Source organism: Eumetopias jubatus, unplaced genomic scaffold (genome assembly GCF_037043125.1).
Source record: "Eumetopias jubatus isolate StellerSeaLion01/CBP00866 unplaced genomic scaffold, mEumJub1_p1.0 scaffold_16, whole genome shotgun sequence".
Taxonomy (NCBI): domain Eukaryota; kingdom Metazoa; phylum Chordata; class Mammalia; order Carnivora; family Otariidae; genus Eumetopias; species Eumetopias jubatus.
In genome coordinates this window covers 62,293,210-62,313,817 of record NW_028274822.1, presented here as the reverse complement: position 1 = coordinate 62,313,817, position 20,608 = coordinate 62,293,210, and the positions used below count along the sequence as shown (strand labels likewise).

The 20,608-nt window shown below is 42.5% G+C and overlaps 2 protein-coding genes across 2 annotated transcripts in view; one reads left to right on the top strand and one right to left on the bottom strand.

Moving 5' to 3' along the window:
• The window catches only part of SPIRE1 (spire type actin nucleation factor 1), a 208,912-nt gene extending 204,170 nt beyond the window's left edge, over positions 1-4,742 (top strand). Inside the window, exons 14-16 of the mRNA XM_028089379.2 lie at positions 439-466; positions 563-699; positions 3,000-4,742. Coding sequence (XP_027945180.2) covers positions 439-466; positions 563-699; positions 3,000-3,255 — 421 coding nt within the window. The 3' untranslated portion in view covers positions 3,256-4,742. The remainder of the gene's footprint in view (positions 1-438; positions 467-562; positions 700-2,999) is intronic.
• A 10,417-nt stretch (positions 4,743-15,159) lies between these two features.
• The window catches only part of PRELID3A (PRELI domain containing 3A), a 30,505-nt gene continuing 25,056 nt past the window's right edge, over positions 15,160-20,608 (bottom strand). The window contains exon 6 of the mRNA XM_028089380.1: positions 15,160-15,868. Within this exon, the coding sequence (XP_027945181.1) occupies positions 15,785-15,868 (84 nt within the window). The 3' untranslated portion in view covers positions 15,160-15,784. The remainder of the gene's footprint in view (positions 15,869-20,608) is intronic.

Genomic DNA, 20,608 nt, shown 5'->3' with positions numbered 1-20,608 from the left:
TCAGATTGTGCCATGCTTAGGAGTTAATAATACTGATTTCTTCAAAAGAGTAGAGCAAACAGTTACTTGGAATAAAACCTGGAAAATGCTTCTCTGCATGTATTTCTTTTACATAACTAAGATCACTCTAATAATTATATGTCCAGTTGGAACAGAAAAAAAGTAGATGTGATTGTCATGTGATCTCTGGATAGACAAGTAAGAAAAGCCCAGACAGATATAAGTTGATCCTTTTACAGGAAACAGTGTAAGAGTTAAGGTTTACAGATTGTGTTCTTGGTGATCCACAGTCGTATCAATTTGTTACATTCTGGTAGAAAAACCAGAGAGTTTTTGCAGTTTATTATAGAAATTCATAACCATGCAGCCATTGGCTTCTCTGACTTTGTAGTCCATCTATGGTATCATGCTGAGTAACCTTTCTGATTTTGTATATAGGCCGGTGTGTTCACAGTGTTGCAAAAAGGTAAGCTAAGCTTCGTGAAATTATAATTTGTGTTAATTTTCAGTAGTCTACCTCTTTAACAGTACTGCTCATTCTCGGTTTTATTTGGGATAATAGATGCGGCTGCCCTCCAAACCATACTCCACTCTTCCCATCTTTTCATTGGGACCTTCTGCCTTGCAAAGAGGGGAAAGTTGCATGAGGCCAGAAAAGCCTGCCACTGGCCACCATCGGCCACTCCGGAGCATTGCCAGGTGAGCAAGGGGCCTGGGACCTCAGAGCATCCTCTGTAAAAGAAGAATGCTCCTTTTGAGGACTGCTGACGAGGTAGGGTTTGGGCTCAGCATGATTTGGGGTGGCTGGGTGGTTGGTTTTAAATATAGTTTTGACTTGCACCCAAGTATCCAAAACTTCCTAAAGGGAACATGGCTAGCTGCTTGAAGGATACTTGAATGTCATCATTTTTTTCTACTTCAGAAATAATTACTTTTGTCTTCCTTTAAAAGTCTTTTTTTAATTTAACTTAATTTTATTATGTTAGTCACCATACAGTACATCATTAGTTTTTTTTCTTTAAAATTTTTATTGTTATGTTAATCACCATACATTACATCATTAGTTTTTGAGTACATTGTTAGCTTGTGATGTAGTGTTCCATGATTCATTGTTTGCGTATAACACCCAGTGCTCCATGCAGTACGTGCCCTCTTTAATACCCATCACCAGGCTAACCCATCCCCCCACCGCCCTCCCCTCTAAAACCCTCAGTTTGTTTCTCGAAGTCCATAGTTTCTCATGGTTCATCTCCCCCTCCGATTCCACCCCTCTCCATTTTTCCCTTCCTTCTCCTATAATTTGACTCTGTATTGACTTATAATTCCACTTTTAAAAGGTAGTAATATTCCATAGCTCTCAGAGGCTCACCATCATGGAATCAATCAATCAATAGCATAGTCCTCCATGTTATTCCTTATGTTCCACAAATAAGTGAAACCCTATGATAATTGACTTTCTCTGCTTGACTTATTTCACTTAGCATAATCTCCTCCAGTCCCATCCATGTTAATGTAAAAGTTGGGTATTCATCCTTTCTCATGGCTGAGTAATATTCCATTGTATATATGGACCACATCTTCTTTATCCATTCATCTGTTGAAGGACATCTTGGCTCTTTCCACAGTTTGGCTATTGTGGACATTGCTGCTATGAACATTGGGGTACATATGGCCCTTCTTTTCACTACATCTGTGTCATTTTTAAAGCTCACCTTGTTTTCAGTGGAGTTGAAAATTTGCACGTAACAGTCTAATCTTTCTTCTTTAGTTTTGGAAGCAAATCTGTTTAGTTCTAGGTTTCCAATGGTCTGCCATCACTTTGGCTTATCTTCCTATTGTAAATATGGCAGAAATAAAGCTTTATGCCAAAAGCTTTATGGGAATTAAAAAAAAAAAGTTGCCTGAATATCAGTCCCTCTGCTTTTAACGCAGAGTAAGGTTACCATTGGTCCTTAAGGAAGGACAGAAGGAGGTCAGGCCAGCTTGGCTCACGCATTCACAGGGCCGAAAATGTCAGGGTTTTACACACCAGCTGCGGTCGGGGAGGGAGCCCGGCACTGGTGCTGGGGGCTGGGCAATGCTACTCCTGCACACCGTGGCTGTGGGCGGTGAGGCAAGGAAGCCGTGAGCCCCGCTGGTGACTTGTGCCCGGTACTGCGGCCTCCCAGCTGCCGACTCCACTCTGAGACACGGCCCGCTGTGCCTCCGACTGTGGATCATCACCTGTGAGCTCAAGGCTGTGGGGCACGTTGTTGTTCCTTTCTGTACCTACTCTAAACTTACATTCCTGTTTGGTTTCATTAAAGTAGTCCATGAGTAGATGATTCCTAGTTATTTAAAAAAATTACCCAAAACATTTATTACGATGTTGATCTCATTAACTCCAGCTCTCTGGAATCCAAATAATTAGTCACCTACATAGAGAGAATTGTCGGGAGAGGGGAAGGTATATTTGATAAATGCAAAAATGCTAAGGAAGCTGGTCCGAAGATAACTTTTCAGGATTAAGACCAATTGACTTCAGTTTACTATAGTCTGCCCTCCTCTCTACAGTTAACTCATGTTCACCAACTCTGACGCAGGGTCACTGGAGAAAGAACTTGAAGTCCCTTCTGAATTATCGATAGGACGTTAGCAACATGTACTTTGATTTGTTTTTGTTGTTAAAGTCTACTCTAGATCACGTATGGTATTCAGGTGAATAAATATGCTTTTTTTCCCAAAAATTCTGGAAAGGACACTAAGAGTTTTCAGATTATTATTTCATTTTTTCTTCCATATTACTATTTCTTACTAAAACATGTTTCCTGGTTTCTTTTTTTAAAAAATATTTTGAATTTTATTTCCAATTAGAAATTCTTCCTTCCTATGGAAGAACATGAGGTGACTCGCCCATTCCATAATGTTTTGGCAACAGATTGACTTTTTCTGCGTGTATTTTCTTAGTATTGCAGTAGAACTGTAAGTAACAATATTCTAAACATTTTGTTTTGTTCCAGGTTCTCCAAATCTAAGTCTGTGGACAAATCCGATGAAGAACTACAGTTTCCCAAAGAGCTGATGGAGGACTGGAGTACTATGGAGGTGTGTGTAGACTGCAAAAAGTTTATTTCGGAAATCATCAGTTCGAGCCGGCGCAGCCTGGTGTTGGCTAACAAAAGAGCCCGATTAAAAAGGAAAACACAGTCTTTCTACGTGTCCCCCCCAGGCGCCTCGGAATACTGCCCTTCAGAGAGGACTATCAATGAAATCTGAGCCCGTGCCTTTCAGTTGCTTTGTGTTCAGAGTCGGCACTAGCGCGGGAGAACACTGAGCTGGGCTGTCTCTCCTTGCCGTGGTCTTAGTTAATAGGCTTGAATTTGCATTAGATCAGGTTTTTGCCGCATCACGTTGTTCCACAGACTGAATGCTTTGTTCATCTCGATTAATGGTACGTGACAGGTCAGCCAGTTGCTCGTCTGCACCAAGAGAGAACAGTAGTTTGAAACTTGCTTGTGTGTGTGTGTGTGTGTGTGTAGTTGGAGGCCAGAGACTTTTTCCTTAGTTCAGTTCCTTACTGTTCCTAAGATCATTTCCTGACTAAGGCAAAAAGCTTCTCGCGTGAGAAATCGGCCTCACAACGGTGTCGATGTTCGCACAGTTCTAAGCAGTAAGTCATATTGGCACCTCCACCCGACAGTGTTCCTATCTAATGGACATAGTGGCCGGGCTCTGCCACATACCAGGTCCCCGGGGTCGCCGGGCCAGGCTGTGTATCCGCTCATGGCACAAAACCTGGAAGGATTTGCTCCTATCAAACTGATTTTAAATTGTTGTTGCTCTGAGCAGGGACTTCATGCCTGCATTCTAGTGCAGAACATCTGGGTGAGCTGTACACCCCAGTGGGGGACCATTTCCTCTGAGCTGCTGCGTTTCCCCCGGGGCCACGGATCAGTGTCTCCTGAGTGGGTGACATTCACTGTCTTGAATGTATTATGGTTAATTGTAGTTTTGTAACAGAGGTCTAAGATTAAAGTTTTGTGGGAGTTTCAGGACAAAAGAAGGCTAAAAGTTTGTCAAGAAGTCGAGTGTATTTTGGTTAACTGTGAGAAGGGTTGTGACAGCGTAGTGTGCCGGCCGTTGCCACACTTCGGGGAATGAGCTGGAGCTCATCCGTTTTCAACTACATTTTCCATAACTTTATAGTCTTAGCCATCACAACTAAATTAAGCCACAATTTGGTACCTAAGGTCTCAAACTGAAATTTATTTATTTTTATAAATGAATTTTAAGGGGAAAAAAAACATTGTCTAGTTCTTTTAAAATTACAAGAAAATTAACCTGCTGATTGACTTTTTGGATGCTTTTTGCACAAGTTTTCCTTGCAAACGACTGGAGTGAGTAGGGTGGGTTTTTGATGGAGGCAGGTTGGAGGGTAGCAGTGTACACTTGAAATTTCTCAGCTTGCTTGTCCCAGGCTAGGAGCTGTCCTCTATTATTTTAGTTATGCTTAGAAATGACCAACCAATCAAATTGCCATTGATGTTTGGAAAATCAGTTAATGCACATGCACAAGAATTTCCTAAAAGCTATAGGACACATCTGTAGTGAGCACTGCAACAGCACCATTTAATAAAAGGCATGGCAGTTACATTTCATTCCACATCCAAGCATAGTTAACATTTCTATATTAGATTAACAGTAATACCTCACAACTGCTCTGGTAGTAGTTTTTAATGGATTGAAATTTACAATTTAGTAAATGGCTTAAAATTACTTATACTTATGAAATAAACTTTACCGATTGACTAAAATAATGCATGTTAACAGTTCGTCTGTATTTGCATGTAAACGTGGGCCACCAGAGAACCCTTCTTCATTTTGCTCATGTTTAAATTATTTTAAAGACTCTCGTGTAAGAGATTTAAACATTATATGGGGTGAATCTCATTTATAAAATTTTCCAAGGGACTATTTGGACTCTATACCCCAGATGGTTTGGTGGAAGCCACACACCCTTTGAGGGCCCAAGGTTTGGGCCTTGAAATGACTCCCGGGAGAGGGAATGGTATTTGTGTAGGTATATAGACATGACCCACAATAGTAGGCTTTTTAAAATAATGACTAGTGTCTGCTGTTACTGAAACATAAGAAACTAAGCCCCTAAAATTAGAGTTTCATTCACATTCACAAGACTGATATCTAGCCCATCTCAATCTTTGGCTTCACTCCTTCAGGTTTATGATGCTGTCTAGGCTGATTAGGGTATTATGAACACTCCTAGCAGAGCATTAGAATGTGAATCCTTCAGCAGCATTAACGAGGTTTGTCAAGTGGGTGGGAGGTCTACATGGGACAGTTCGCAGTGTGAGAAGAAGACACGTGACACAGTTAAAAGTGTAGAAATCGAATTAGCATCACTTTTTATTGCCAAAACAATTTCTTACAGTTTCTCCCATATCCATGACATGTACCCAACACCTCGACTAAATTAGGTAATTCCCAGAGAGTAACTCACTAACAGCTTATGGAGCGTGGTTTTACCCTTGTTAACCTTAGTCTGAACTTAGGCCTGTCTTCTTAACTACTAAAATGACATGACTTCACAGTATTCCTTTTTTTTCCTGGTTTCTGGCTATTCAGCATTTACACATGATCCAACAACAAACTGGCTAGCTGGTCAGAAGGAGATGTGTCTGAGAGCTTGCGTGCACACCTAAGCAGAGCCCTTGGCGCATCCTCCAGCACTTGCGCCTTTTGTCCCAGACTTCATGAGCTTGCCCTGCTGGGAGAGCAGTCCCTCCCCACGGCTTACCTTTCTACCAGTGTCAGAGTAGATAAGAATGCTTGTAAATACTGTAATATATTTATTAATATTTGAAAGACATTCATTCAGTGGACAATGGGAATTAACTCTCCCAGGACAAGTAAAAATGAAATAATTGATATGTACATTGACTTAACACTCTTACTAGATTTCAAGTCTTAAGCCTTTCAAATTAAACCAAAAGGTTGTTATGTAGGAGTTTTAAAAATGATCTTACGTTTGAAGAGATGATGTGATTAGCACCGTGAACTGATACCATGAATTTTTTAAGGCTTTTATTTTTCTAACTGTATTAATAAATATAGCAGTTGGATTTTTGGGGTCACATAGGAGACGTGAAAGTTTTAAATTATGTTGCTATTTGCTAAAGCAAAATGGCAGAAAATTTTGTTCATGCCAAACTGTTCGAAGAACCATGGAGAAATGTGTACACTGACGGGACTTTGACCTGGCTTCCTGTGTTTATGAAAGTCAAGGTATCGCTGGCATTCAGGGTGACTTGACGGTACTAAACGTTTTCCATTCAAGTCTTTTATTTTAAAATTTAGGGAAAAATAAAATGGCTTTCCATCATAACTTCTGTGTGGAGTTCCTATTGTAAAATGGTGATGTCTTTTGGTAACTAGCCGTCAGAAGCCACTAGGTTAGGAAGGCAAGAGACTTGCATCATCAGAAGTTACGATTGGGTTGAGATCGACAATCTGACAAGGACCACACTAGAAAAATTTTAAAAAGGGGCACCTGGGTGGCTCACTCAGTTAAGTGTCCGACTCGGGTTCAGCTCAGGTCATGAATCTCAGGGTCGTAGGATCAAGCCCCACATCAGTGGGGAGTCTGCTGGAGATTCCCTCCCTCTGTCTCCCTCTGCCCCTCCCCCAGCTTGTGCTCTCTCTCTTTAAATAATAAATCTTTTTTAAAAAGGTAAAGAAAAACTTTCATTTATAACAAAAAAAAATTTTTAATGGGGCCACTGACGTAACTCTGCTGTGTTACCAAGACATAACTTCCTCTCTTACCCTCAACAGTATAGGAGATTAAAATTCTGTAAATAGTGTATAATGTTTCATCATATAAGAAGTCACATGAGTGGAGACAAATTATGTTAGAAAAATAAAGCTTTTATGTATTTTTTTCTAAACAGAATTCCTCAAGGGATATATTCCTAAAATGTCCCATAAAAGAATTTCCTATTGTAGCACATAAACTGCTTGAGGAGAAAATTAGATAAACCCACAGTGAGCTTAGGGAAGTTCTTATGTTCCTGTTAACTAAATATGGCATCATTTAAGGTATTTATGTATCATAAATATTACCTGATACTGAGTTTGATTCTCATTTACACAAGCTATCCCCTAATTTGTCGGGCATATTTGAGGATCTCCTTGCACTGAAGCTTCCCTGAGAGGTATCTATAACAAGACATTTGTGTGTGTGTCCAGCTCATGATCCAGTGTTCACTGACTTGCTCAGTCCCAGTCAGAGTCCTTGCCTTGTGCCTCCTGGATGCCCGAGGTACAGAAAACTTGGATACCACAAAGAGGAAAGCTTTGGGTAACCTTTCTAACTGTATGTCTTTTTCCTTCCCAGCTGCAGTGCAGGAAGGTGAAAATCTAGCATTTCATAGAACTGTGCTTGCTTATTTGCGCATATGATGTGTTTAGAGACTCTGGTTCTCGTCTATGTGCAGAATGTGCAGACACACACACACACACAGATTCATTATAATGTTCATACGGGATATGCTCCTACTCCCATGTCAGCCAAAGGCCCATGTCAAAAAACCTCCTTTTATCCACCCAAAAAGTTGAGGAGCTAAGAACCTACTTAATATAAAACTCTGCCTACAAAATTAAATGTTCAGGTGCAATTACCTGGCAGACTGAATTTGTACTGTTATTCTGGTGCATTCCATTAAAATGTACATGATGGATAGCGTATGTATTTAGACTAGATCTTACTATGCAAAAAATTCTGCAGCTCTCTTTCTGCTGGCAGCAAAATCCGAGCCACTGTGGCATTATTGAAGCAGTGGAAATAAAAGAGCTTCAGAACGAACAAGACAAGGCTCTTGAAAAGGACATCAAAAATTCCTTTACATCCTGCAGCTTAAGAACTGAAGAATCCTCTGGATGTTTAAACTTAACGCCATGTTCAGCACAACTCAGTGCTCAGGTTTCTTTTGCTGCCCAGAGGGCCTGACCCCGTGGGTCCTGCCCTAGGGATGCTCTCACAAGCTGCCCTAATGAATCTCCTCATCTATGGATTGAAAAAAAGGGGGAACTCCTTTGTCTTGGGTGTGGCTGGCAAGGAGGGACAACCTTGAGCAAGCTTGCTCACTTAAAGTTTGCCCTTCTATATATTCTTTGCTTTGGTTATTCCCTTGTGACTGCAGAATTGTCAGTCCCATTCCCTAGGGTGACACAGCAGAGGATGTCACATCCCAACTCCAGGCAGGAGCAGCAGTGTTGGGAAGAGTGGAAATACCAGAGATGAATGAGGATTCCTGTAGAGCTACCCTGAATGTCAAGTTCCTAAGCAAGCATGGTGTGAAAGCTGCAGGGAAGCATGTGGGAGAACGAAGGCTGTGCACAGGTAAATCCGAACAACGTAGCTGTGTGAGAGCTTATAGAGCCCAAGGTGTAAACAAGAGACAGAATCACTTCTACTTTTAAAGGGAAGAAATTTTGATCTTCGACATCCCAAAGAGAAAAGCCTGAGAAGATTCCAGCTTGCCCACCAAGGCAGGGGATGTGACTTGAGATAACAAGCCCGGAGTCATCCTAGCACACTCCCAAAGTCATTTCAGAAGTCAGATTCACAGAATATAAACCTGGACTGGCACTCCAGCCCTCAAGTGACTCCTATGACAGCCTGAAATAGTCCCCCAGGTGGAGCCAATGGTAGACACACCTCATAGCAAGAACTGGACCTTTCTCTGGCCCAACCCTAGCAAAAAGGATTTTTCAGGAACCATGAGCCTTCATTCTGATGTCTGAAACAAACTAGTCTGTAGTCAGCGAAGCTGATTGTTTCAGCAGTACCGGGTTTCAAGTATCTGAAATGGTTCTTACTTAACTATGCTCCAGACAGCAGAACAGCTCTCAGATGCTTAAAAAGTTCCTTAACATTTCTGGATTTCAGTTTCTTCCATTTTAAAGCAAGAGTGTTGGATGAGGTGATCTCTAAGGTCACTTTTTAACCAGGAAGAAGCATCAACACACTGGATCGAACAGCCAGTACTACATAGGTAACAACCAGTGAATAGTTGAGAGCCTGAGCCAATCATAACAAGAAATTGAGAAAAATCTTTGTGCATCCAAGCCAGCCCTTTCATTGAAGTGTGAAATGACTAGTACTTTCCAGACAATATTTGTGTTGATGACAAACCTGATTATGTGTATTAGACAAACACAAGAAAAAGTGTAAAACGTGCTGCATCTATCTGAAACTTGGGGAGGCAAAGACAAAAATTCAGCTTTACTAATTGCTATAAAGAATCCGAGTCCTTGTGTGTCAGTCATACCTCATTGTAAAAAAAAAAAAAAAAAAAAATCCTGAGTAGATCTCCCAAATTTAACAAGAAAAATTTCAGAAAGATGAGTTGATATATATTAAAAACAGGCACAAAAACCCCAGCATTTTACATCAACAACATGCGGTTACTGATGGTTCATCTCCCAACGCTGTGCAATGGGAAGACCTTGTCAGACCTGGTAAGTCTTTGATCCCACAGTGTGATGTGTGTTCCTGTCAGATGTAAAGAGAAGCAGGTAGCTGTAGGGGCAACTACGTGTAACAGACTATCTTCATTGCATTTAAAGGAAGCAAACAATCAGGAACTCTTGTTATCCAGCTTGGTCAAAGAACCGGTTACCATGGCTACAGGGAATCCCCAATATATACACTTCCCAGTGTAGTAATGGGACCCCCCAGGCAGAAGCTTGTCTCTTTGGCCCTCTCAGTGCTGTAGACCCCATGACTGCCTGGCTCTCTTCTCCACCAAATTTGATCTCTACTAGTGACTTTCAGAGCTCTAAGTGATCCCAAGAAGGCGTTCGGTCCTCGCTCCAGCAAATGGCATAAGCTCTGTTTAAACATGTCCAGGACCCGGGGCGGGGGGGGGGGGTGGCGCCTGGGTGGCTTAGTCGTTAGGCGTCTGTCTTCGGCTCAGGTCATGATCCCAGGGTCCTGGGATTGAGCCCCGCATCAGGCTCCCAGCTTGGCAGAAAGCCTGCTTCTCCCTCTCCCACTCCCCCTGCTTGTGTTCCTGCTCTCGCTCTCTCTCTCTGTGAAATAAATAAAATCTTTAAAAAAAAAAACATGTCCAGGACCGGGGAGACACTTATTTCTGCAAAGTTCTGTCTTTGAACAATTCTAATAGTTGGGAAGTTCAGCCATCATGTAATTTAGTCCTATTGTTTACCCCTTGGTTCTGTCTCATGTGGCTCTACAGAATGTGCCTACTCTCCCAATTGGCTGCCTTAAATAGCCTAATTCTCCTGTCTCCCTGCAACACTTCCTACTTCTCCCTCCTCCCTTCTGCATTTTTTTCTCCATTGCACTTAGCACCTAACACCCTACTAAATTGTTCCAGGAAGACAAGGATCTCTGTCAGATTTCTTCACTGCCATATCCCCAGTTTCTGGGAAAATATTTGGCATGTAACAGGTGCTCAATAAATGTTTGTGGAGTGAATTAATGAATGAATGAGCAGGTTCAATATGGAAATGAGAATAAACGATGTATGGTGATTAACATAATAAAATTAAAAAATACAAAGATGGAACCATCAAGATGTCTTCAAAACACTTGTAGTTGTTTTTTGTTGTTAAGATTTTATTTATTTATTTGACAGAGAGAGACGCAGCGAGAGAGGGAACACAAGCAGGGGGAGTGGGAGAGGGAGGAAGCAGGCTTCCCGCTGAGCAGGGAGCCTGATGAGGGGCTCGATCCCAGGACCCTGGGATCACGACCCAAGCCGAAGGCAGACGCTTAACCACTAAGCCACCCAGGTGCCCCAAAAAACACTTGTAGTTTTAATCTGTGCTCTTTAACAGGTAACTGCCATGTGCAGCCCCTGTGTCTTTCCTCTAAGTCAGTAAGTCATTACAGTCCTAAAGTAGCTAATTAGAATAGAGAAACTTGAGTCACTAGCTCATACCATTAACATAGTTGACTTGGAGCTCCAGAAACCCTATGCGCCAGCCTCGCTTTTTCTATCCGACTCTGATAAATGGCACGCCCCACACATTCCTCTCTGGGCCCTCTTCTGCTTGCAGAGCTCCTGGGTGGAGTCACCGTGCACAGCCCTGCCTCCCCAACCAGCTTTTTCCCATTAACAAATTGATGTGCAGGGGCACCTGGGTGGCTCAGCTGGTTAAGCGACTGCCTTCGGCTCAGGTCATGATCCTGGAGTCCCGGGATCGAGTCCCACATCGGGCTCCCTGCTCAGCAGGGAGTCTGCTTCTCCCTCTGACCCTCTTCCCTCTTGTGCTCTCTGTCTCTCATTCTCTCTCTCTCTCTCTCAAATAAATGAATAAAATCTTTAAAAAAAAACAAATTGATGTGCAGATATGCAGAGACCCTGGAGACCTATAATTGAAGCTGCTACATAAATGCAAAGGGTATATTTATCAGTACTGAGTTTGTGCTCATTAACTTTTTATCACTTGCCTCTTTCACATTATGGGAGTTAACTCTTACTAGTAATCGTAACATTTGATTAAACTTCATGTGCCAACTAGACTGAAATTTTCAAACTATTCAATTACAGGGGCACCTGGGTGGCTCAAGCTAGTTAAGCGTCTGCCTTCGGCTCGGGTCATGATCCCAGGGTCCTGAGATCGAGCCCCACATCGGGCTCCCTGCTCCGAGGGGGGGCCTGCTCTCCCTCTCCCTCTGCCTGCCCCTACCCCTGCTTGTGTGTCTCTTTAATAAATAAGTAAAATCTTTTTAAAAAATACTAAACTACAGTTGCCCCTTGAATAATACGGGTTTGAACTGTGTGGGTCCTCTTACTGCAGATTTTTTTTTCTTAATAAATACAGTAGAGTACTTTAAGTGTATTTTCTCTTATGATTTTCTGAGTATTTTCTTTAGCCTACTATATTGTGAGAATACAGTATAGGATATGTATACAAAATATGTGTTAATTGACTATGTTGTTGGTAAGGCTTCCAATCAATAGGCTATTAGTAGTAGTTAAGTTTGGGGGGAGTCAAAAGTTATATGGGGCTTTTTGACTGGGGGTGGGCATCAGTGCCCCTAACTCGTGCATTGTTGAAGGGCCAACTGTATTTTCCATTTGTCACAGTAAAACAATTTGGTCATTAAAGGGGTATAAGGAAAGCTATGGAGATAAGCATTATGATAGTAAATATTCTGTGCTGTGTTACTATTAATACATAATTTTTAAAATACTTTGATTTTCAGTAGCTACTAATGAACTACCAGTGATTGAGTACATACCCTATATCAGATATAATATCTCCCTTAATACTCAGCTCTGAAGTAGGCGTTGTTACCATCCTCTCTCACAGATGCGAAACAGGAATAACAAGCTGTCATTTGCCCAAGGTCAGAGCAGCCCAGCATCGGGCCTGAGGCATCTCCAATTCCAAAGCTGGGCTCATTGCCCTGCTGTGTTTCCTATTAGCTGCTAGGGTTCTGAATCCAGTTCCCGCACCACTGAAGCACTTATGGATGCCCAGAACTGTGTGTGCGAAGCGGAGTGTCTGCTCTTGGCTCCTGAGGAACTGTAAACTGGTTGGCCAAATATGTGAACAGATTTAAAAAAATAGTCCTGGGGGAGCATAAATGTCTAGGAATAGATAGTAAGCTGTGAGCTGGTATCAGTCAAGGACACGTTCATGGAAGCAGGTGTTCAAGTGGGTTTAGAGGAGGGGGAAGACCCAGTATTCCCCACAGTGCAACCTGTTGCCCACCGGCATCCGAGTCATCTGGGCCAATGCCTAGGCCTGCTTGTGACTTTTTCCAAAAAGGAATGAGAAACCTCTGTAACTTTTTATTCAGGGAAAGTTATAATGAGATTATTCTGGAATGATTTGTCAACAAGAAGTGGAACCGAATGAAAGTGATTGTACAAATTTAATATAAAATGAAATATTAGTTATCTCTTGCTACATAACAAACTACCCCAAGACACTGTGGCTTGAAACAAGAAACATTTATTATCTCACAAGCTTCCGTGGGCCAGAAAATCAGGAGCAGTTTTAGCCAGGTGGTCCTGGCCTAGCATCCTATGAGGTTGCAGTCAAGATGTCAGCTGTGCCCGTCGTTAGCTCAAGGCTTCCTTGGGGCTAGAAGATCCGCTTCCAAGAAGGCTCCCTCTCACAGCTCCTAACCACATGGATCTCCCTGTCGGGGTCCTCCAATCATTCATGACCTGGCAGCTGGCTTGCCCCAGAGCAGGTGATGCACGAGCGAGCAAGGTACAAGTCACAGTGTCTCCTATGGCCTGGCCTGGGAAGTCATGGAGCATCGCGGAATATTCTGCAGCATCCCACCAGTCACATACTGCTCAGTGTGGGAGGAGACCACGTGGGACGTGGCCAGCCCTCCTGATGGGGATAAGGTGATAAGCACCTAAAGCAGACTGCGCCAGTGAAAATGAGAAGGCACAGAATTGCCCTGAGACCTTTTAAAGGAAGGTTTGGTTTCCAAATGGCTAGAGAGAGAAAAAGCAGGAGGAAGAAGTCTTAAATAACTGAGGTTTTGTATTTGGAAAATGGAAGTAGCACTATTTAGCACTGGGGGAACAGAAAGCAGTTGGGTGAAAGGGAACAAACCTAGTTTTATTCATGCTCACTGAGAGATGCAGTGGAATCCCCAAGAAAGGGGTCAGCTTTACGGGCCAGAGAGTAAATAATAGGCATGGTTGCCTCATATGGTCTCTGTGGCATCCTCTTCTGTGTGTGTGTGTTGCGGGGGCGGGGGGTTACTTACAACCCTTTAAAAATGCAAAAACCGTCCTTAGCTCATAGGCTATAGTCTGCCAAGCCCTGCCCTAAGCAAGCTGTCTTGTAATAGTGGAAGACAAGCATATAGCATGATGAGCGGTCAAGGCCAGAAATCCAAATCAGTCCCAAGTTAGGACTCATGAATGTCCTCCCACTTGCCTCTTTTACCACTGACAGTTAACTCTTAACAGTGATTATAAAAGTGAAAATACATGCATGACAAAAAAAGTATGTTCCATCAATGAAGCCCAGTGTTCCCAATTCCAGCCGCGCACAGTGGTGCCCCCCATGGGACTCTGCGGCCCAACGGGTGGGCCAGCACCGGCAGTTAGCAGCACCGTGGGCCAACGTGCCACCAGGCTGCACTGAGGTGCTGCCCATCCGCTCCCTGTTTCCATCCTCTGAGGTAGTATCAGTGTCTGCATTTTCTGATGAGGAAACTGAAGCTCGGTGGTCACACACTGGTCCAGATGTACCCCCGCATAGCTATAATCCGACAGCTGGCATGTAAAGGGTACCCTCCCCAGCTGCCAAGTCACCCAAATAAATCACCCCGCTGCTTCTTTGGATCCTGAACTGTAACAGAACCTATGAGCACCTGTTCTGAATATATCGGGCTTCACTAAGGCTCAGCCATAAGGAGAGATCTGCTAGGGAAGACTCTTCAGGGGAAAAAGATGAAGTTCACAACAGAGACACCCGGCAATTAACTCCTATATCAAAGTATGCCTAACCCCTCCTTAATGTGAGGGCAGAAATGCTGGAGGCAGAGTCATCTACTCTTTAGAAGCCAAAAAAAACCACAGGCTCAAATCAGATACAGTTTTAATAGTTGGATCTAACACCAAATGGGTGGAACAGTCTTCAAAGAATACGTAGTACAACCACTTTTCCTACAAAAAAGGGAAACAAACTTTGTTTCCAGAGAGCACCTGGCTCTGCTTCTAGAAGAACCTTCTGGAAGCAGCTACTTAACCAGAAGGTGGGTACCACGCAAAGACCCTAGGATGGCCTGTTGTGCTCACACCGCTTTAGAAAGCCCAACTTCCCAGAGGAAGCAGCATCCCAGTAACTTCCGGTGTAGCTGAAGAGTGGTCACAGTAACTAATGTATTTAACTTTTATTCCTACCAAACTCAAGGGCCACAATAACAAGGATGCAACACTGGAAACGAAGGAAAGGCAGCAGGATTCTGGATTTATTTCTATACTTTGGGCAAGAAAATAAAGCAAGTAATATGACATTATCAAAATAACTAGTTTCTCCTGATAGTCCTTTCTCTTCTAAAAACTAAACTGGTTGGTTTAGTTAAAACATAAGGAAAAAGGTATCCTATTTCATGTTCAGAAACTAAAATGAAATAGGGATGCTTTATGTTATTTGCTTTATGCATAAAATTAAAAACCCATATCCTAAGTTAAATCTAAGTTCTGTGGTCAGTGGAAGATAAAATCTGGAAAGTCAGCATGCATGCAGAACACTGTTCCATTTGTGGAATGTCACCAAACGTCAGCAGGGGCCCGTCAGCACCGAGCACAGCGCAGAGGCCCCCAGCTGGCGCGGTGGGGGGCGGGCCTCCCGGAATCTCCTGGGGTTGTGATCACAGAAAACTCAGGATCAAAACCCACGAGAAACTTCTATGTGAACGCTGGGAGAAAGCTATTCCCTTTTACACTCTGATATTTTTGGCTTCTGGGGAAGGGATATTAGAGATTTAACTTGTTTATTAAACAAAACTTTCCATTAAAAAAAAAAGTAAAGATAACGGTGAAGGTAAGCTATAGGCCAAGATGTGGCAAATTCACTTCCTCCCCCAGAGTCCCTTTCCTAAATGTCTCTAGGCATGCACTAATCACGAATGCTCCCTCCGACAGACAAGCGTGGGCGAGCGCGCGCAGTCCCCTGCAGGGGGCCGGCGGAGGGTGGGGGGTGATCGCCTGCCACCTTCGCTGGACCTGCGACTCCGGGTCCGGACGCTGCGGGGGGTGGGGGGGCGGCTTCACGCTCTGGTGCAGGCGGGGGCTGCCAGGCCCTCCAACTCCGTGTTAAGTCGGCCGATCACCCACTCCAAGGCCTCGCGACCCTGCCGAGAGAAGAGCACTGAGGAACCCCCTGGGGGTGCGCACACCTGCCCGGTGACATGCAGACCACCGCAGTTCGGGGTCCCAGCCCGCTTCTGTTCTAAAGCTTCTACCAGAGGGCACCCCCTTCAAGTGCTGGGGGTACCTACTGAACATCAACATAACAGCAGTGTCCATAGATTGATTATTGTGAAGCAATACTGTATGATTAAAGTTGACCTTTTGCATATTTTCCAAACTCAAAAGCGAGGTTTAATTTCACATGGCTCTGCCACCCAGCTTCCATGATACGGTATCCATACAGCATTTGTGCTTGGGCTGGGGGCGAATTCCAAACAGAGCTGCACAAATACTGAATCCATTCCCAGACCAAAATGAAAGTTACACAGTTCAACTATTTCATACTCAAATTTTGAAAATAACCACTATCACTTTCTTAATAACTACCTTAACATTTTTTTATTTATAATGGAAAGCAAAGGAGAATTAAAAACCCAGCACGTGCCTATGCTTATTTTTACCCCACTTTCAACCCACCAAAAATTGGAAGTGGCTAAGTAACTGACATATACATACCCTTGCCCTAAAAATGCAGCCTTCCTTGGAAACTACACTGGGGTCCCCTGCACACTCTAGCCATTTAGAGGAGTCAAGACAATCTACCTTTCCTGATACTCTTATCCCTGCTTGACAGTGTGGTTTCCCAAGTCACAAATTTCCATGTTCCCCTCTAGAACAGAACCCCTTCCATGACAATTTTAAACCATTACCTCTGCGAGGCTATATAGTTACCCTCCATGGAACAGAGTTACCTACTAGTGCAACAAGAGGCTGTCACGAGAGAAAGGGTTCAGTGTCTCGGCTGATACCGGCTCATGGGGGCAGAGTAGAGTTTGCAGCAAAGTGACAGATGTTCTGCCCTGCACCCACTACCTTTGCAAATCTGGGGCTTATCTGCAAGGAGCCCTCAAATCCTTCAGGAATTAAAACTTCAGTGCTACACAGCTAAATCTCAAGAGGAAACTTTTTAAGACAATGTTGCTTACAAATAGAAAAAAGACAGGCACAAAACAGTATATACAGTATGGTTCCGTCTGTGTTTAATAAAAGAAAGAAAAGAGAAAAAACCATACATAACTTGCATTTGCATAAAACACCTCTGGAAGCCTTTGTAAAATCGGGAGTTAACTGGCAGAGGCCAGGTTCTCCTCCTCTCAAGGGGAGGTTTTACTCTTCAACAGAGAGTCCTGTGTTGTTGGTTGGTTGGTTGGTTTTTTACCATAAAAATGGACTGCTTTCATGTATTTTTTGAAAGAATATTGTTTATAAAAGCCAACAGAACTTTGATTTCCAAGATGGTGGGAAAAAAACCTTTGGCCCTTTGTCCACAAAACTATCAGGAATACAACAGAAACACAACTGAGAACCCACGGAGTCAGCATCCTCACTGGCCACCACAAGAAGGTGGAAAGCCGAGATGTGGGCTGTGAGGCAGTGGAAGGGGTCTGACACGAGCCATTCAGAGCCTGGGGGTGTCCAGAGAGAGGGGACACATGGGACCGCAGGAGAACCTGGCTCTTAGACCCTTACTGCTCCCCTCGCCCCCCCCCCCACAGAGGTTGAGGAGTCTTGTTGGGAAAAATGGAACCACTCCAGAGAAAAGGTCATTGGCTGTCAAGGAAAAAGCCAAGGACAGCTTCCAGTGTCACCCTGCAGTGACCCCTAGCCGTCACCGGCCAGGAGCCTCACTCCCCATCTGCACCTCGGCTCGTGTCAGGTATGTTAGGATGAAAGACAGCTGGGGCAGTCTCCCGTGCGAAGGGGCACAGAGGAGACACAGAGATGCAGCAGAGAGCTTCACTTCATATCTACTTCTGCAGAGAGAGGGGGGAAGACACTACATTTGGGAAGCAAGAACAGGACGCCATAAGGAAAGGAAGGTTAAGAAATTAAAAATACAATTTGCCCAAATAAAAATGAGTGAAGTCATTGGAAGATAAAGTCCAGGAAATCTCCCAAAAGGTAGAACACAGACGAGAGAAAATATAAGAAAATTACAAGATCAATCTAGGAAGCTAACATCTGACTAAGAGGACTTCCAGAAAAGAAGAGAGAATAGTGGGGAAATCATCAAAGAAATCATTACCAGAACCAAAGGGACCACCCCAGTTCCCGACACGAGTTGTGGGGTTTTGGGTTTTTATGTATGCATGATAAATGTATGTATGTATTTGTTTACAGCTATATACTTATATTTTCCTCTTTTTTAATCAAATGAAATTCACATAAGTTAACCATTTTCAAGTATACAACTCAACGGTATTTAGTGTATTCACAGTGTTGTGCAACCATTACCTCCAAAACATTTTCATCACCCCAAAAGGAAATCTCAAACGCTTAAAGCAGATTCTCCCCCATTCATCCCTCCCCTCTCCTCTTGGCAACAACCAGTCTGCTTTCCATCTTATATGGATTGTCCATTATAGATATTGCTTATACATGGAATCATACAGTATGTGGCCTTTTTTGTGTCTGGCTTCTTTTATTTTGCATAATGTTTTAGAGATTCATCCATGTTGTAGTGTGAATCTGTGCTTCATTACTTTTTATGGCCGAATAATATTCCAGTGTATATTTGGACCACTGTTTGTTGATCATTTATCAGCTGAAGGACATTTGAGTTTCTACCTTTGGCATTTGTGAGTAGTGCTACTGTGAACATTCATGTACAAGTATTTGTGTACTTGTTTTCAATATTTTTGGGTATATAAGTAGGGGTGGAGTTGCTATCATTTTACATTTGCACCAATATGAACAAAGGTTCCAATTTCTCCACATCTTTGCCAATGCTTATTTTCCATTTAGTTGATTATAGCCATCCGAGTGCTTGTGAGTGGTTTCTGTAGGTTCGATTTACATTTCCCTAGTGAATAATGCTGTTGAGCATTTTTTCTTGTGCTTATTGGCCATTTGTGTATCTTCTTTGGAGAAATGTCTATTCAGATTCTTTGCCCACTTTTTAAAAAATTTATCTATTTTGGAAAGAGAGCACAAGTGGGAGGGGCAGAAGAGAATGTCAAACAGACTCCACACTAAGTAGGGGGCCCGATGCCGGCTAGATCCCAGGACCCAAAGATCACAACCCCAGCGGAAATCAAGAGTCAGATGCTTAACCAACTGTGCCACCCAGGCGTCCCTGCCCATTTTTAAATTGAGTTGTCTTTTTGTTGTTGAGTTGTAAGAGTTTTTCATATATATTCTGGATAATATCAGAATATGATTTGCAATTTTTTCTTCCATTCTGTAGCTTGTCTTTCCACTTTCTTGATAGTGTCCTTTGATGCACAAAAGTTTTTAATTTTGATGAAGACAAATTTATCTATTTTCTCTTTTGTTGTTCATGCTTTTGTTGTCATATCTAAGAATCCATTGCCAAATCCAAGATCATGAAGTTGTATAGTTTTTGTTCTTGTGTGTAGGTCTTTGATCCATTTTGAGTTGGTTTTTGTATATGGTGTGAGGTAATGGTCCAACTTCATTCTCTTATATGTAGATATCCAGTTGTCCCAATACCATTTATCGAAGAGACTATTCTTTCTTCATTGAATTGTTTTGGCACGCTTGTTGAATATCAATTGACCACAGATACATGGGTTTACTTCTGGACTCTCACTTTAATTCCATTGGCCTATCTGTCTGTATTTATGCTACATTGTTTTGATTATTGTTTTGATTATTGTAGCTTTTGTAAGAAGTTTTGAAATTGGGAAGTGTGAGTCCTCCAAATTTGTTCTTCCATTTCAATATTGTTTTGGCTATGCAGGATCCCTTGCAATTCCATTTGAATTTGAGGATGGGCTTTTCCATTTCTTAAAAAACAAAACAAAACTATGGGAGTTTTTATAAGAAATGCCTTGATTCTTTAGAACATTTTGGGTAGTATTGCCATCTTAACAATTATTAGTCTTCCAACCCATGAACAAGGGATGTCTTTCCATTCATTTATGTCTTTTTTCATTTCTTCCTTTTTTTAAAGATTTTTTTATTTATTAGAGAGAGAGAGAGCATGCACGTAGGGGGAAGGGGGCAATTGGAGAGGGAGAGAGAGAATTCCAAGAAGACTCTCTGTTGAGCACAGAGCCTGACATAGGGCTCAACCTCATGATCCCAAGATCACGACCTGAGTCGAAATCAAGAGTCAGACACCCAACCAACAGAGCCACCCAGGTTTTTTCATTTCTTTCCTCAGTGTTTATAATTTTAAGTGTACAGTCCTTCACCTTCTTGTTTTATTTCTATGTATTTTATTCTTTTGGATGCAACTGTAAATTGGATAGTTTCCTTAATTTTCTTATCAGGTTGATCATGGCTAGTGTAAAGAAACACAACTGATTTTTATGTGTAGATCTTCTACACTTTAATTTTGCTAAATTCCTTTATTAACTCTCTTGTGGATTCTTTCTTCATTGGGTTTTCTATCTATAGGATCATGTCATCTGTGGATGTAGATAGTTTTACTTCTTCCTTTCCAGTTTGGATGCCTAATACTTCTTTTTGTTGTCTAACTGCTCTGGCTAGAACTTCTAGAACAATGTTCAATAGCAGTGATGACAGTGGACATCTTTGTCTTCTTCTTGATCTTAGGGGGAAAGATTTCAGTCTTTCATCATTGCATAGGATGTTGACTGTGGGTTTTTCAAAAATGCCCTTTATGATGTAGAGTAAGTTCTTTCCTATACCTA